Source organism: Fopius arisanus, unplaced genomic scaffold (genome assembly GCF_000806365.1).
Source record: "Fopius arisanus strain USDA-PBARC FA_bdor unplaced genomic scaffold, ASM80636v1 scaffold00011, whole genome shotgun sequence".
In the NCBI taxonomy this organism is placed as follows: Eukaryota; Metazoa; Arthropoda; class Insecta; order Hymenoptera; family Braconidae; genus Fopius; species Fopius arisanus.
The window spans coordinates 605,932-624,578 of NW_011887750.1; the positions used below are offsets into that span (position 1 = coordinate 605,932).

The 18,647-nt window shown below is 40.7% G+C and overlaps 1 protein-coding gene across 1 annotated transcript; it reads left to right on the forward strand.

Moving 5' to 3' along the window:
• On the forward strand, positions 1–17,714 carry LOC105262935 (uncharacterized). The gene is made up of 13 exons (XM_011298842.1): positions 1–846; positions 1,182–1,474; positions 3,363–3,467; positions 4,132–4,354; positions 4,478–4,601; positions 5,129–5,216; positions 5,313–5,468; positions 5,541–5,701; positions 5,806–5,880; positions 8,240–8,382; positions 8,973–12,344; positions 12,432–13,381; positions 13,565–17,714. Exons 2-13 carry the CDS (start codon positions 1,298–1,300, stop codon positions 17,180–17,182), a joined length of 9,192 nt encoding a protein of 3,063 aa, XP_011297144.1. The 5' UTR covers positions 1–846; positions 1,182–1,297; the 3' UTR covers positions 17,183–17,714.
• Positions 17,715–18,647: the final 933 nt, after the last annotated feature.

An 18,647-nucleotide genomic window follows, 5' to 3' on the forward strand; every position in this document is an offset into this window, starting at 1 on the left:
GGATGATTAGAGGGATAATTGTATGGAATTTTTCTCGTGAAACTGGTGGTCGGATTGATGATCGTTGGAGGTGACGATAACGCCTGACATAAACATGAATACCGGAGGTTTGTCTCAGTGAAATGTAACTGTAAAAAAATAGAGACAGTGTGGCTGGAGGCGCACCAGTTGGCCATTTTATGGTGGATGAGAACCACTGATTTCTCTCCCCACCTATCAGAGGCACACAAACGACGCAAACCAACACATTTCACGTCAGTATTTCCCAGCGCCAGTGTTTCACTCGTTTCACTCCACCGAAGCGAGTGGTGAGAGAGAAGGAGAGCCATCAGTGCTCCGTAGGTGTTTTAGTTTGGTTCGGAATCCACGGGTTTTCCTCGCCCAACACTGGGCATTTTGTAACGAGGAAAATACACCGATTAAATCACAGTAAGACCCACCCGTGGCCCATACTATTAAGTAAGTTTGAGTTCAGATGTTTCATTCAAGTCGTGTGTTTATAAAAGTGTTGGAGTGAAAAATATATATTGTTAAAATGAGGAGAGGCTGTACGGGTTTGGCAATGCCGGGTGATCAATGAACTCTAGGGGCCCCTGTCTTCGTGTTTTGGGGCGTGCTTGCCCAGTGTTGGCACTCGACACTACGCCCGCATCCCTTCAAAATGCCTTTACCATTATTTTTTACTTTTTGTATCGTCCTCTTTCGTTGCTCATTGAATTGAGAGATTATCAATTTGATTGACCATCGTTGAGGAATTCAGTGAGACCTTCGGGTGATTATATTATCTCCAGTCTTCCTGATGCATTCAACATCTCAAGTGTGTCGTAATGAGGAGCAGGCATTGATGTGAGTGATAGTGTATCGACGTTTATGACTCGAGTTTTGTTTAGTCTATTTGCTCGTCTAGTTTGTTGTTGTTTTTTTTTCTTTATTCGCCGGCTTTGTCTCATCATTTTTCGAGTGACGACGGTCCTTTTATCGTCTTTGTGACATCGGTTACATCAGAGTGCGTGATTATCACCAACGAACGATGTAGTTTTACATATTTCCATGCTGGAAATGAGGGGCCTTTTGTTGTCAAAGGGCTTGCGTGAGAGCAATTTTTTTTCAGGGCTTTGGGAATGTATTTTAAGTTTTTTTTATGGATGTGGGAAATGTTTTTTTTATCTCTCTGTGCGTAGGATGACAACCTAACGTCGAGAGGGGAAGATCGATGAACTCTGGTTGAGAATAAGGGGATAGAAAGGATAAAGGACGTGGAGCGGGGTGGTATCAGTCAAATTAATTGGATGGGACTATGAATGATATCGACAATTTAGGGATGATCAGCTCCAAGATGCCGCACAGTCACTCCACACCCGCTGGTGTAGATGGTGGCAGTCGTACGCCACCCACTACACCGAGAAAAGCTGGAAAAATGCTTGCTGTTAGAGTGCAAATGCTGGATGACACCATCACTATGTTTCAAGTGCAGGTACATTCTATTTATTTATTTTTTACCCATTTTTCATTACCCTAGATTGATTTCGGGCGTGAGAATTACATTATCAACAAATTTTTCTGGATTTTCCTTGTCAATTTTCGACAATTTCTATCGTGATTTAATTCCACAGAATTTCCACTGAAATCTTTCATTGAAATGTGAACCTTCGGAGAAAAATCAAACAAACTGGTGGATTTTCGTTTCATTCAACCCCGAAAATGAATAGAAAGCCAGAAAAATTTGATGAATATATTCTGTGAAAATATTGAAGCTCGACTATGAATGAAATTACATTTTTTTTCGAATGGTATATGCTTCTGCTTCTATGGGGACGGTTTCGTCCCAGTAACACTTATTGTTATGACAATTTAAATGTGACTGTAAATTTATGAGGTGTCTTTCCCGTTTTTCATTTGACTAGAAAAGAACGAGTTGCAGAAGGGTAATTGCTTCCTATTTAATCTGCCCATCCAGGCACTTTACAAGTAACCGTTTGATTATTCGGGTCAAGGGGTCTAGTTTACAAGTCCGCTTCTGTTACTGAATAAGTTACCCACTCGATAATTGATCGGGGTTTTTAATTGTTCATGGATTCAATTATCTGTAGAAATTCAATTGCTTGGTCACATTTACCCACAATCATTTCCGTATTCTCAATCCCAGAAGAAACTGATTGAAAATGTTAATAATTTTAGAGAGAAGTCTGACAATTTCTATTGTATTGCGTAAGGTGTTTTTGTCAGATGTGAGACAATGTCAGGAGACTTCTTGGCAGATGAAAAACTTTATATTGAAGGCCTGGGACTGATCTAACTTCCCTTTTTTCAGACCGTGCAAATATCATAAATTTTTCGTGCAATTGCCCAACACCGGGAAACGCTAATCTGTCCAACAATTGAAGTCGTAAATGCCTGAAAAAAATGGTCTGATTAGTTGCATTGGCCTTGAAAGGGATTAGTTCAATCTGTAACGGAATAGTCAATTGGACCTGGTCAGTCAATTCACCTTCGTTGAAAATCCTGTTACTGCTTTATCATAAACTCCGGGGTACAATATTATTTCCACTGGGATAAGTTATTAGGGCGCATTATGCACAAGCAGTGATGGAGTTTAACGCTGAGGTGTGTCAGTTTGCAACAACCGAGGGGAAGAAGCTGCAAGACTGACCTATTGATTTTTTTTTCGCTACATTTTTTCTATTTTCTTTTCCTCCCCATTTTTTTCTTTCGCTCTCATAAAGCACATGTTTGCGTACTCACGGAAGATAATACCTGGAGCGGTTAGGTCGGTTTGTTTATTTTTGGGCCGAGAGTTTATATTCTCTCATGTCTTCCTCTCTATAAAAATGTCAGACTGATTTTCTTCTTCTTTTTCATTATGCATTGTAGGAAGGAGCGGTGTATAATGAAAAATTATGGTAGTTCTGGGAAAGCAGGAATATACATTTATTATTGGAGTTTTATAACAAAGCTCTCGAGATTATAATCAAAGATTTCAATTCGACTTCATTCAACTCTACGCATTTATTTTTTAATGGCCATTACATCTCCATGGGATTCGAGCCGAAAATGATGCTTTTGTCATTCGTTTAATGGCAATGTCCAATGAGAAATGTTGCACAATTAAGATTTTTTTTTCTTTTTACGATTATTTTCACGGCTTTTTTTCTATTCTGTGAAGAAGACTGAAAAAGTGGAGAAAGCCTCTTGATATTTGATTGCACCATCAGTGAGTGTCGAGATAACTTCCCGGTTGACGAGAGAAGTCGACTTGTAAAGTTTTATCACTAGGAGGGCAAATATTTTTCCAAAGTTGTACAACGACTTTATTTATGTGAACATAATTTGCATTCTATAATGGGTTTTTATGGGAATTACAGGCGAAAGCTATGGGTCGCGTGTTGTTCGACCAAGTCTGCAAACAATTACACCTGTTAGAAGCGGACTACTTCGGTTTGGAATATCAGGAACCGAACGGAACGAAGGTGAATACATTATCTCTTTTTTATCTTTTTTCTTATTGATTATATGACATGATACATCCATTTTTTATAAGCGTTTTAACGGGTGAATGAGATAAGTGGTGAAGTTATTGAGATAAGTAATAAATTGGATAAATAATGGTTGAGACGGAATTAAAATTGCATTTGACTCAATATACACTTACAGAGATGAACGCCGGGCAAAATTAAACTTCCAATTTCGCTTTAATTTTTTACTTCCGAATGGAAGCAGTTACCGTGAGAATTTCCAATGTTTTTATTTTCTTACTAAACTAGTTGAAACACATATGGAAATCGCTTCATATTTACAATGCCATACAAATGCCGAATTAAACTATTTAAAGTGGAGAATGAGCTATTGATAAGTGATGTGTAATTGTAAATATTAATTTAAACCACAATTTTAAAGATAATATTGGAACTCGCCTTGAGATACGTAATATACCGAGAATTCGTTTAAATACCCTCTTATCGAATTATCAAAATGCTTCGATTATCAGAAGTCATAAATTCGTCTTCGGAATTGATGGACATGGATTAATTTATCCGAATATCACTAACGATTTTTCATTTTCCCTGAACATTTAACCGATTCATTGGATGAAAGGTTGTAAAATACATGACTGAATGATGAAAATAATTTCAGTACTGGCTAGACCTGGAGAAACCAGTATGCAGACAAGTTGGTCTTTCCCTGGTAGATCCACTGTTAAGATTTTGCGTAAAATTTTACACACCCGATCCCGGCCAACTCGAGGAGGAGTTCACCAGATACTTGTTTTGCCTTCAAATCAAGCGAGACCTGTCCCAGGGATATCTACAGTGCAACGACAATACCGCTGCGCTCATGGCTAGTTACATTGTACAGGGTAAGTTTTCATTGTGTCTGTGAGACAGTACGACTCATCGACTGATTCTCACGTACTGTTGATTTAAATAATCAGATGAAGGTGCCCGTTGTATCGTCATTTTTTATTCTCATTTGTCACCAGCTGAATGCGGAGATTACGTCATCGAAGATTACCCTGACCATACGTATCTGTCTACGTATAAGTTCGTACCGCATCAGGATCAGGAACTCGAACGACGGATCATGGAAAATCATAAAAAACATGCGTAAGGAAATTCAATTAAATAGCAGCTAATAGAACATTTTTGGAGGATTTTTTTAGAGATTGTCATTGTTTAATATATGGTCCCATCCTTTTTGTGCGAAAAAAAAGGATCAATATTCACGTGAATAAGGAACTTCTGTGCTCTAGTTTCTGAAACTTAGAAAAGAGTTCAACACCCCATATACTAGTACTGACACCCTTTGGAACCAGTTCATGACAGATAGAAACATGTATAAAAAAATTTCTATTGGATCATCCCATTAAAGTTTCTATGGAGATTTCTATAGGGCTACCTTCAGAAAAATTTGGATGTTTTTTAAGAGGATTCACCCAAGAGAAAAGTTTCACAGAGTGTCGGATTCTCTGTGGAGTATCTAGTAGGGTCATAAAATTGATATAATTGAAATTTCAAAAATGGAATACTTATTAAAAACTAATTATAGAAAAGCGGAAAAATACGCAAGTAGAGGACAATTTTTATAAGCTCGAATTTTCGTTGGCTTCTATATATATGTATATATATTGCAGAGGTCAGTCTCCCGCAGAGGCAGATTTAAATCTCTTGGAGACAGCGCGACGGTGTGAACTGTATGGAATGAAAATGCATCCGGCTAAGGTAAATAAAATAGTTCATAACTCTTTTTACTTATACCGGATACTTTGCTCCTTACTCTATCACTATTTTTTAATTATTTCTCCGTTCTTTGTCAAGGATCACGAGGGAGTCCCACTGAATTTAGCAGTGGCACACATGGGCATTATAGTCTTTCAACATTATACAAAGATAAACACATTTAGCTGGGCTAAAATACGTAAAATAAGTTTCAAACGGAAACGATTCTTAATCAAACTACACCCCGAGGGATACGTGAGTATATTTAGATTGCAAAATATTTATGATTTATGCCCCCTCGACTTGATTCATTTATTATTTCTGCAGGGATATTATAAAGATACGGTGGAATTTTTCTTCGAAGGGAGGAATGAGTGCAAAAATTTTTGGAAAAAGTGCGTGGAAAATCACGGATTTTTCAGGTGTTCGGTTGTTAAACGAGTCATTAGGCAGAAAACCAGAGTTCTTAGTCGAGGCTCATCCTTCAGGTATTTCGATTAAATAATAAGATCAAATCGTGAGATCACAAGATGTAGCAATTTCTGACTTGATAATATTTATTCACATCTTTATTCATATGGTCTGTCAACAGGTACAGTGGAAAAACGCAAAAGCAGATAGTCGAGTTCGTCCGTGATAACTACGTGAAACGTCAAACATTTCAAAGGTGAGTCCTCATTTACAAAATATAAGTCAAATACTCAAATAAATATAATTGGAAAACCATATGACAAAGCCAGGAATGCTGGATTCGCTGTCCGATTTGATAAAAAAAACAATGAGATACACGAACTCAGAGTAATGATGTAGATAGTGCATGAGTAAATTGCGTCTGTCTCCCTGGAAAGTCCCAAGATTGATTTTTTGATAACGTTGATGACTTTTTCATTAAGTGTAACAAGCACAAAGTGATGAAATTCCTTTTATTGTAACACATAAACACCTTGATGTTTTTATTCGTTGAGATGGAGGTGGCACGGTCTCGCTTATCGCCGGGACAACTCAAAGTATCACTACAGTAGAATTCCGTTATAGTCGCACCTCTCCTAAATTTTTATTTTGGCGTATCTTTCGATTCTCCCAAATCTACTACCCCGGGGTTACAAGATGTGAACAATCCAATGTTTCGTCCGGTGAGTAATTGAGTCCCAAGCAAAATAAAGCCGAAAAATGAATTTCTCTCGTATTCTAATTTTGTTATGAAAAAAGAGTTGAATATAGTCGAATTCTCCGGATTCGCTCCCCCATGCGCGCGACTATAACGGGAGTCTACTGTATTTGTTTATGTCACGTCGGTATAATTGCATTCATCGCACTTTACTATATCAGTGGGTTAAAATCATTATGAATACATTACATCAAATTTTTGCTACTTGTGTCGTAAAGGTATTTGGCGCAGAGCTATGGGATTCGTCTCACCACCTCAACGGTCCGAGTTCGAATCCCAGAAAGTGATAAATTTTTTTCAAACCAAAGTCTTGAGTGCAGAATGTAGATTTTAATACACTCTGTTAATTAATCTTTGGGAAATTGAAATAATCACAACTACCTTGATTTATTCATTAACCAATCCGTGAATAACCAGTAGTAGTGACTGACAATGAATTTTTACTATTTTTAAAACGAGTTGGAAACAAATCGTAGAATAATTGATGATGAATGAACTAGTAATTTACAATGATTTTAATGCCACTGAATGAATTGCAACTTGCTGTATTCAGCTACACCTTGATCTGATTCGTCTCTTTTACCTTTAGTACGGTCTGTGTGCCTTAAACCTGTTACTTATCATTTATTTTATTACACTGCACACGAATATTATTCCACAAAAGACGTATAATCTTTTTGAAAAACCTGGAAAATGAAAATTCTACATATTAGTGTATTGCCTGCTCGAACAAGGGGTGGCGGGGAGTCAGGCTCACCATCAGGCACGATAAAACCCGAATGATCGATGTACCCTTTTTTTTTATTAATAATTATCAGTTATCATATAATATTTACCGATATCGACCTGGCGAGCGTATCTATGATCCATTATTTTTTCTCTTTCGTGTTATAAAATTCTTTATTTTATCTCCCACCGATGTCCCACGTCACTATTTTTCAATGTTTTTAATAATAGAATAGCCGAAGGTTAAGCTAATCGATAGTGAGGTTTGAAAAAAAAATAGTAGAAAGTATTAGATGAAGATAATTCACTCAATAATCACGTTTGTACACACAGTTAAACCCGGCTCTTCATTAAACAATAAATCCCTGTAAATACGAATTAGCGACAATATTGGTATTTTCGTATCGGCACCGCGTCCTACTTGATCGAATGTTATTGTCTCCACTTATTTTTAAATAATCAATTCTTATCGCACAATATTGGAGGAAGCTTACACACTCTTTTTCCATATGAGCATGCAAAAGTTCTCCGAACTGTGTCTTCCTGAAGAACAAACGTTTCTCATAACAAAAGGGATATTGTTCATAGTTTTGTTTCAACTCATAGTTTAGCAACCAGCGAGTGAATAAAAAAAAAAAGAAAACTTGAAATTAAAATCCAATATGACAGTTGGGAATAGAGAGAAGAATGCATCTTTTGTCCAATTGTCCTATTAGATCCAACGAAATTAAAATTCCTGGAGTATCTTTTCAGTGTTATGTCATTATTTAACGTTTCTTTCCTCATTAAGCCTTAGTTTCATAATTTCAACAGAATAAAGAAGGCTACGACCTCCTCGAGGTCTCTAGTGTCACTAGAAAAAGAACAAGCAAATGAAAAAGAGAGACATGTCAGATGTCTACTGTTAGAGATCCGCAGAGATCTCACTCATTGAAGTGAGGATTCAAAAAAAAAAACTGGGGGCATAATCAGAAGACGAGAAAAATTAAGTCTGATGAGAGAAAAAAACTGATAAAGATCTGTTTGAGGAAAAAAGGAAAAGATTTAATATATATTGAAAAAACGAAAGAAATCTTGTCATTCTGGCGGTGGCAGAGGTCTGATGCTGAACTTGACTCTCTCTTGCTCGCAGGTCCAATTCGTTCCGGCAGACTAGCGGTGGTAGGGCATTGCAGGGCTCGGAGGGGGCAGGTTATCGTGGCGCCACCCCAAGCAGCTCGCTTATGGGCAGCTCCAGCATCTCTGCCCACCCCCTCCTGCCTCTTGGCGACCCTGGTATGTACCACGACCGAACACCACCACACAAAAAAAAAAGATATCAAAGTCTATTGTTTGTTGAGAAAAAAAATTGAAGCAAGAAGGAAAGCCCTTCTCCGTATCATTTCCTGATTTTGTCCGTTATAAATTTTTGTGTTTTGCCTTTTTGTGGTTTTTTAAAAAATTTATTAATTTCAATTTCCGTTTGAGAGTAATTGTAAATAAACTGTCCTACTGTAGACGTAGCGCTTAGGTCATAAATAGAGTTAACTGTAGGATTGCTTTGATACAAAAACAAGATGAGCTGTCTTTTAAACATTAGACACAAACCGAGACGAATAAACAATGGAATTATTGACAATGAAAAATCGGTAGAATGAGCACCGGCGTTTGTAATCTGGAAATGTTGTATTTGGAGTTAAATGTTTGCAACCAGTAGTTAAGAATATTGCAGTGGGGAAAAAGAAGGACATGAGACCACAAAATTTTCAACCGCTTTTGATTGCAGAACTGACTTGAAAAAACCCCAGCTATTAACATAAATTACCCTTAAGGATTGATTCAACTATAATCCATGTATTTTCTGTTTTTTTTTTTTTGATAAACAGCTCTGGGAACCCCGGCACTGTCTCTGTCATGCGGTTCGATGACACTGGATTCTCCGACGACTGTGACGAGTGTCTCGATGGGCGGGACGAGTCACCGTCGCGACGACACAGCTATGTCTTATCGGACGCTCACCTCTATAGACGTCCATTCACCAGCTACCCCCAATCAGGGACAATCACATCGCCATACTATGGGTGCACATCAGCAGCAACAACGGATAACATCGTCAACAGGTCGTATCAGCCCCTCTAACAGCAGTCCCCCTGAATTTCCACCACCGCGACCCCAGCCCCTATATCCTTGGCAACGCTCCTCGAGTTGTCGTGAGTTATATGCATCGAGTTTTGAAGACTCTGGACGCGCGCGTAAAACTGACGAAAAGCCCGAGGGTGGCCTTGATACAATACAATTACCCTCGCAGGGTGAACTTGACAATCCGGTAACACGTTATGACGAGACTAATCGTTCATACAGCGCGGCAAGTTCAAAATTACCATCATTAGATCATGATTCAGTACCAGAGCGTGTTTACAGTAGTTCATATCCAGGTACATCCTCATTATCCACGGAATCGGGCCACGAGGAGTCAGGCCCTGGTGCCGATTTATCCCATGACGATTTATCCCACGATTCTTACGAATTACTCGAGCGCGAGCATGAATTTGAATATCCCGAGTCTTATTCCAGTCCACGCGATGAAGCTGTCTCTGATAATAGTGACGAGGGAATTGAACAAGAGATGTTTCAAATGGACTCGGAGACAGACTCATTTGTGAAGCACAGATCAATTAAATCCACTGACAAACAATTATTCAAATCTGTACTCGCTGATATTAAAAATGCCAAGCTAAAGTCCGTCGAGCGGTCCTCAGCAGCGTCTAAAACCGAGGCTAGTAATTTAGTTGTTACCGAGACCAGAATACAGCGCACAAGTACTCAAATAGAACGTAAGTACGAGCCACGGCAAATTAATTCCATTGATCAGTCCTCTAAGCCCCCGTTACCCCATCAGGATTCCGCGCGAAAAGATCCTGTTGTCTTGCAAGTCCAAAAACAGAAGCTAACCGTTATGAATGAACTGAAGAATTTAAAGCCGAAATATAAGATAACCCATGTCGACTCAGAGGTGTTGAGGGACGAGGGTATAATGCGTCCTAAGTCACGAATTGATGATGACTTGAGTCCAGTCGAAACCAATCGCACAATTCTAGATCAGGCCCGAGAGAGAACGACGCGTGCACGTAGTATAGTCAGTCTTGAAGATCATACCACTCACAGGTCTTACGTTGAAACTGGTAGTCTCGGTCGTAATCATCGCGATAAGAAAATCGATAAAATAGCGATGAAAGAGCGCAAGAGTTTCGAGCGTGAAGAGCGTAAGCGAATTGAGCGTGAAAATTCACGGGAAATTCGTCGATTAGAGAAGAGTGATTCGAGAGAAAGACGATCAGTGGCTCGAATGGATTCACGAGAACGGCGGAGTATGGAGCGTTTAGACTTGCGTGAGGGACAGATTCAGGTTGAGAAGAATGGTAGTAGAGAGTTGAGGAGGAGCAGTGAACGGTTGGATTCGCGCGAGAGAAGCTATGAGAGGCTTGACAGAGGGAAAAATGGACGAAGAGATTACCGAGAGCCGAGAGTAACGAGCATTGAGCGTTTAGACTCTCGAGAGATGCGTAAAAGCTTGGAGACTCTCGAGAGAAGTCCAAAGGAGAAAGGCCCATTTCGTCATTCTGACTCGCGAGAGCGACGAGAGCGAAGCATTGAGAGACTGGATTCTCGAGAGTCCAGGAAAAGTCCCAAGGCTTATGAATATGATAGGCATACTTTGGAGCGATTTGACTCTGGCAACAGGAGTCCATTCGATCGTCATAGCCCGAGGGAACCGCGTGGCAAGAGCTACGAACGTCTGGATTCTCGAGATAGACCGACTTTTGACTTTGACCCTCGAACAATTGAGAGATTAGGATTATTAGATCGAGCTGTAATGGAGAGATATGACTCTACTGAAAAATCTTATGATAGAAGAACTGAGAGACGGGGAAATGATAGAAAGAGTTACGTTAAGCAAGACTCTAGAGATAGAAAGAGCCTCGACCGTATGGATTCACGAGAGCGAAGAAGTTCCGATGGGTCACACAGATCGATGGTGGAAATGAAGGGCTCTGAGAAATTCGAACAGCCTCAAAAAAGTGGAAAGAGGAAGAGCGAGGATGACTCGCCGAGGGAAAGAGACGACTGGAGAAGCTTGGAACGCGCTAGAAAAGAGGAAGAGAGACGAGACCGTGAGAGACAGGTTAAAGTCTTTATGGAGTCTAGAACTGAAACTATTATCGGTGTACCTAATGAGTGGGAGAGTGTAAAGCCGAAGGCAAGTTTTGCAGAATACGATCCTAAAGTAGTTGGTGGAGTAATTTTAGGGTTCGATGATGGTGCATTAGCCGGACACATTCCAGTTGAGCGTACAAAGAGTGATCCAAATCCTGGAAGACAACGGATTGGATCCAACAGTAAACGGCATATTCTCATGCATCAGAAGTCAATTGATCTCACTCCAGCTGATTCTGGTGACGAGGACGCCTTTGTCGATGGTGCGTTAAAGAAACCCAATGCAGATATTCCGTATACTTTGCACAAACGGCACGTGATGAATGGAACTGCGTCAGATGAAAAGTCGGAGTCCGACAGTGGGAAGAATTCAAAGGCGGCCAAAGGCGCTGAACTGCCGAAATTACCTATCAAACAAGTCACTGATGTTTCTCTTCTAGATTTAACTAAATTACCCCCAACACCCACCTCAATTACCGTTAATACACTCTCAACGGACAGACCGAAGAGTATTCTAGTTAGTCCCGATAAATCCAAATCTCCCAAAATGCTGAGTCCTAAACTCTCCCCCACGGAACCCAAGATTATCCATATACCCTCTGAAAAGAGTCCTCCTCCAGGTATTCTCAAGTCTCCGTCAAGAACACCAACAAAACATCCCTCATTAGACAAAATCAAAGGAGAATCGCGATCCAGTATTGATAAAAAGTACAGTAAACTCTCTCCTACTGACCCAAATGTTACTATTATCTCAGTAATAGAGAAGAGATCGCCGAAGAAATCTCCCAGCGATTCGAATGTAACAATTGTTTCTGTAATTGAGAAAAGAAGATCTACTGATGTGAGTCCGAGCCACTCTGGCTCTGAGCGATCCCCATCGAGGATATCTCTTAATTTTGCGGACGTTGTTGTTGAGGAAATGAAACAGGAGCAGCAGAGACGTCAATTGAGTACTGAGAAACAGCAGTTAAAGGTTCCAGATGATTCACTGGAGAAGCAAGACAGCATTGAGAAAATTCCTCTCCCTGAAATACCGATGAAAGGTGCCATGAAGCCGCCTCTCTCAGCAAAACCTCCAGTTCCATCAAAGGATCACTTGGTCTCCAAGTCGGACGGAGATAAATCTGAAGCTGAGAGTAAGTCCGAGAGTAAACGTGAGCCCTTCCCTAAATCCGGTACTTCCCCTCAGAAAAAGATCGATAAATCAAAAATTTTGGAGAAACCCAGCATTCCAGAGAAAACAAAACGTATATTAGATCGTATAGAATCCCGATTTTCCGAAATCAACAGAAATTCATCAACTAAAGTTCCAAGGCCAAAGATAATTGACACAGGGCACGATGATTTCGTTGATCCAGTGGCCGATTTACCACTGGACGAAGTTCCTGTTAAACCGGCATTTGAACTTGATAGTTTAAAGGTACCTGACTTCAATCCTTTCATGCTAAGACCTCACGCTGAGCCATTAAGATCGAAGTCTTTGTCACTCGCCGAAGAGAAAGCGCCAATTGATACTCTCTTATCTCCTGAATTGGAGAATAAACTGTTTATACAAGATGTGTCACCGAAGAAAATAAAGAAAGCAAAGTCCGAACCGAAAAAGGACTTCAAAAAACAATCCAAATCTTTGGAGGGTGATAAGCCACCGCTGAAGAAGAGCTTATCTAAAGAAGCTAAATTATCACCAGCGAGTTCAAAGATCGACAAGTCAAAATTGAAATTGGGAGAGATGCCTCAAGAAATAATAATCATCGATTCGACTGATGTTGAGCCTGAAATAAGTATTGTTCAGAAAGGCAGATCAAAATCTATAACACGATTATCTGATCGTTCATTTTCTACATCGAAGGATGAAGAGCCGAAGAGACCTCGCGCTAAATCAGCATCAGTCGATGAGGAGATAATCAAAAGTCTTGGAGGTCTTAAGCCAGATAAACAGAGACCAAAATCCTTAGGAATATCCAAGAGTCTCGGAAGTACGGAGAGAGAAACGACCGAAAAAGTATCACCGAAGAAAATCATCAAAGGAAAATCGATAGATGGGAAAATTTCTCCGAGGAGATCTCCATCTAGATCTCCAGTAACACGATCACCTGTAGAACCTAAAGAGCCTACATTTATTGAAGAAACAATCGAGGAAGTGATGGCGAAAGAAGCAGAAGATCAGGCAACTCTCAAATTAGATCATAAATCATCAGAAAAAGAAATCAGTGAACCAAAGGTGCAGATAGATTTAAAACCCCAAAAGATTGACGAGAAACAGGAATCAAAAGTAGAATCAAAGGAAAAAACAGAATCAAAGTCAGAAGACAAATTTGACAAACTACAAAAAACAATTTTGTCTCCCACACATTCGAGACAGCCAGGGGACTCCCCGATGCTCTTTGCTCGTTTAGGTCTGTCCGAGGGTAGTGGAATTGGTGTACTGCAACGACAAGGAGCAACACAATCCCCAACCTCTCAAAGACGAGCCAAATCCCTAGACGCTCCAGTAGTAGCACTCCACAAACTTCCGCCTGTCAACGCTTTCTCCAGTAAAGACGATACAGTTGAAGAAATTGAAGACGTCATTCTTCCCGAGGTTATTTCCAAAAAAGGAGAGACGAAACCGCCACCAGTTGAGGTATCTCCGAATCATCGATCGGAAAGTACAGATGCGTTACCTACCGATTCTTTATCGATGACTGAGCCTTCCACCCAATACCTGGAATCTCCCTCGGATGAAATCCAGGGAATAACAGCATGTCCAGACTTGATACCTTACGAACAAGAAGGTAAACAAACATTGAGACGATCGCCTAAAGAAATCTTCGAAGCTCCCAAATCCGAGCGCGCAAGTAGATTTATCGATCAGAGCTCTGTAGAATCATCAACTGAACCTGATCTAATTCCAGAGCTTCCTGGATCCAAAAGTCCTTCGATTCCCGAAATAAAAAAATCAGAATCGAAAAAAGGTGAGAGCTCCAGTGGAACTGATAGCTCCGAATGCGACAAGAGAGATCCATCACGAAAAATGAAAACAATAGGCTCATCATTATCCATAACAACGGATGAAGCGACTCCCGGGGGTTCTATCGAGCGGGATGATGTTCCCAACGTTACGGTAAGCATTGTCGAAGGAAAAACGGAAATTCCGGTAGACTACTACAATGGAGAAGATCCTCCCGACATGGTGAAATCACCAATTCAGATTTCTATAGAAGAATGCTCCGACGCTGATGGACCACTTAGCGATGACCAAAATGAAATTCTGGAACAGGCAATTTTCCAAGCAAAGCAAACTGAGAAGCCCCGATTGGATTCCGGAGACACGAGCGAAGACACTTTAGATGCTCTCGATGCACAAATGCAAATGCAGGGTCCAGACAGCGATGTCTCCTCCCCGGATTATGCAGATAAGATGGATGAAAAGACCCTTGTTGAGGTGGAACTGACTCCCGAATACTTGGAAATGCGTAAAGAGGATATGGAGGGGGCGGAGGAACTTCCTGAGGACGAGCCAACGAGAGACAAATATTACGATGACCCCAATAGGCTCTCACTCGAAAAGAAATCTCGATTGAGTACAGAGCGTTCACGCAGTGAAGAGACGAGTACTTATACGCCTGATCGAGAAGATCCGGACTCGAGTTCGTGTTCGATAGCACGACCCCTTGGAATAGGACAGATCCAACCAATTTTCGATCGCAGAGAGATCGCAGCGATGAGAGAGGGAAGGAAAGAAGGTTCTGTGGAGGAAGAGAGCAGCAGTTGCTCTCATCCACCGGTTAAAATGGAATTGAGTTCGACATGGAAACCCTTCCCTTTAGAAAGCTCGGGGAGTTCTAGCCTCGAAGACGCCGGATGGATACCTCCGGATGATAATACCCACCATCAATCACATTCTGAAGACAGCAATGGTCCAAACGACGACAGTTATCGAGAAGATCTTGCCGACTATGCTGGAGCCCTTCCTTATCCGATTAATGCAGAGGTAATGGCGAATTATGGAGCATTTGCACTTTCGAGAACTCTCTCAAGAATCTCTGAAAGGTCTACGACATCAGAGCAGGATAAAAGTGATCTCGAAGACTCTTTCAAACCATCTTCGAGATCTCCAAGCTTAGATGACGAGTCTCTGATCTCCAGCGACCATCAGCCATCTCTATCCTCAGATCCTCCCTCAGGCACTGCTCTACCGTCAGTCTCTGATGATCGAAGAACATCCTCCGAACTTCCAGATATTCCTATTGATGTACCAGGTCAGGAGGATAAATCTCCAAAAACTAGAAGATCGAGATTGCATCCTCAAACTTCAGAGGACTGGCCATCACCTCCTAGTTCTCCACTATTTGACCCTGTAGTCTGCAGTCACGTTGAGACGTTCTATCTGGAGATTAAACCGGAAGAGGCTGTGAAAGTCACTGTAACCGACAGTAGCGAAACACCCAGAGCAGCAGACAGTGATTCTAGTGATGAGAATCGAACACTGCACGATGATCTTCATTCTACACTTCTGGAGGATGGGCAAAGCTCAACCTCAGCAACAACTGTCGATGGTACAGTGAAAATTGCTGTAAAACCGAAGAGTAACTCGTACATAACTGGTTCCTCACACAGTGAAGACACGTCAATGGGTCTTTCCATGTCAGAATGGTCGAGTTCGAACAATACAGTTCGTCAATTCTGTCAATACTCTGGAACAAAGTCCGATGATAATTCTCTAGCTGAGCTTGGAGCTTCCATTTCAGACTGGTCAGGCAGTACCACTGTTATCCCCCAGCAGTATTACACAGCCATGGCAACGGAGAAGAGTCAGAGTGACACAACGACTTCTGACAAGAGTATCACCAGCATGAGGCCAAACTCAAAGTGCCAGCACGTAAGTCCTTCCTCCTCGAGGCAGGATCTTCGCGATGCTGAAGGTGCATGTGGATATAGCGACGATCTACCCATGGAGTATCCTCCAGAAATAACCGATGACCCTGATGAATTCGACGAGGCTAGGAAATTCGTGGAGAGTCAGTTCGACGAGCATCGGAGACGTTTCGACGATGATCAGGTCAATATGTCTGGCTATACCGATATCTCTCCTCCTCAAATAAAATTTCAAAGTGATTATGATGAAGAGATCGATGAGGATCTCGAGTTTGGAGCTCTACCGAGCATTCCTGGATCCATCCCAGAGGAGGATGAAGAAGAACGTTTGTACGATAACGTTCCAGCCATGAAGTACTCGAGTGGTGACAATGTCAGGATGAAAGTGAGCCCTGGTGACAGCTCTGAAGACATGCACGAGAGATTTGCAGACTTGGCTTCGAGATCAAGGTCAGGGGACGATGAGTGGAGTTTTGAAGAGCCGAGGCAATCCCACGAGGACGACAGGCGATTAAAAGAAGCTCATAAATTTGATCGGGGCTATTCAGAGCCTGGCGATCAACGACACGGCACCAGATCCACCCAACGACCTGTTGTCGTACCAATTCGAGCGAAATCCACTCCTTATTACTCCACAACGAGTTTGAGTGGAGAGTCAACGACCTCCAGTCCTCCCATGCCAATTCGTGCGCAGATTAGGACCAAAACAATTCCATACACTTGCAGAAGTCCTCAGAGTGAGGGAGACACCTCCTCCAGTATGGATAGTCCAGCTCACACTCCAGATAGGGGTCAGAGAGCCTTCAGGAGAAAGAGACAGCAGAATGCTAAGCGAAGACATCGAGTCGCTGTTGATCTCGAAATCAAAGATGGACAGATAGTGTCTAGCACTGACTCCAGCTTTGATGTCACAACTATTCCTCCGCCGTTGCTCCCAGAGATGAGCATAGATATCGATGATGATGCTGATATACCGCCTCATCTACCCCCTCGTCGACGTAACACTGAGGATGACACGCGTTAGACAATTGTGATCTTGTGAAAATGATGTGAGAGTCAATATTTGTCAAGGTGAATTGAAACGTCAGACAACGAGAGATTAAAGGTCAATAGCAGATCGGAATTTTGTGGGTGGAATAAAAAGGAGAGTGAGGAATTCATTCGGCAATATCTAAAGTAGGAGGGATGCTCAAGCGTTGGGTGAATAACAATTGATAATACTTAATATGATCAAAAATGCGAAGAAATTGGATAGGGATAGATGGATAAGTTATTATTGAATTAGGGAGAATTGGGTGTTTAATACCGGAGTTTGCGACGATAATGTTTTGTTGTAATAGTTGTTTTAATATTTTAAACGTTGAGAAAAACATTGAGCGATGCTTTACGGAATATTGTAGGGATAAATTGTAGATTGCAGAATAATTGTAGGTGTAGGCTTTTTTGTAGGTAGAGACCCCGAAGAAGTATTCAATAGCATTAAGTCAGTCCGAGTGGTATTTAAATTACATACAGGAGTGACGGGAATTTAAATTAATCAGAGGGAATTAGATAAGTGTGAGTATTACTACCAAAAATAAGATTTAATAATACGTTTCTATTAATAATATTTTTGTTAATACTATTATTGTGAAAGAAAAATCAATAGTACTGACATTGAGTTCACGGGGATTGACAATCATCGCAGACGCCGCATAATATTTAATTAATCGAGCTGTTGTCGATCGTGATTTACGATTTTACTTAACAACAGTCGACTATTCATAGACGGGTAAAAAAAATTATTCAATGTTTTTTAGTTACAAGAGCGATTACGTTCGACTATCATTGAACAAAGTAAATGAATGATAAATTTGCTCAATATAGAATATTAAAATTTTCATTTTTACCCGATTTATTACGAAAATGGCACGTAAACGCTGAGTGCTTGTCTCAGTGTCTAGTCGAAATACCAAACCAAAAATTCGTAAAGTAAATAATACGGTTAAGATAGACTCGTCGTTCATTTCATCCCGAGAATAAAAACGTGTGCCTAGATTTTTAATCATCGAAGTGTTTGTTCCCCCTTTTTTTTTGTTTCGACCTTCTTCGATGATATTAATTGTTGAGAATTGAGCCTCGGTCGACGCTGGCTGAGTACTGAGTCGATAATCCAAGGAATTGGTGATGAAATAGAGTTCTGAAGCGATTTGAAATACATTCCATGGAATTATGAGAATTTTATATGTGTCATTGCATTAATATTCTCGTCTCGTAGGAGACGTATCTCCATTTTAGGGTCCTGTATTTGTTTCTCTTTACAAAGGACGAACAGAAAAATATTGTAGTGCTCTTAAGGTTTTAATATTTTAATTTATCATTGTTTAATTAAGGCATGATTCTTTAGTACTTACGAGAAAAATTGATGGGAGATATAAGCAGAGTCCCTTTGTCCTCTTCCAGTGGTTCGTGTCGCTCCACTTAGATAATTATCATTACCCACCCCCTCA

Bases quoted from the DNA above. Each gene is read 5' to 3' on its own strand.
- LOC105262935 (XM_011298842.1), top strand. From the start codon at position 1,298: ATGAATGATATCGACAATTTAGGGATGATCAGCTCCAAGATGCCGCAC. The intron at 4,355-4,477 runs GTAAGTTTTCAT...ATTTGTCACCAG, and splicing joins GGCTAGTTACATTGTACAGG to CTGAATGCGGAGATTACGTC. The intron at 5,469-5,540 runs GTGAGTATATTT...TTATTTCTGCAG, and splicing joins AACTACACCCCGAGGGATAC to GGATATTATAAAGATACGGT.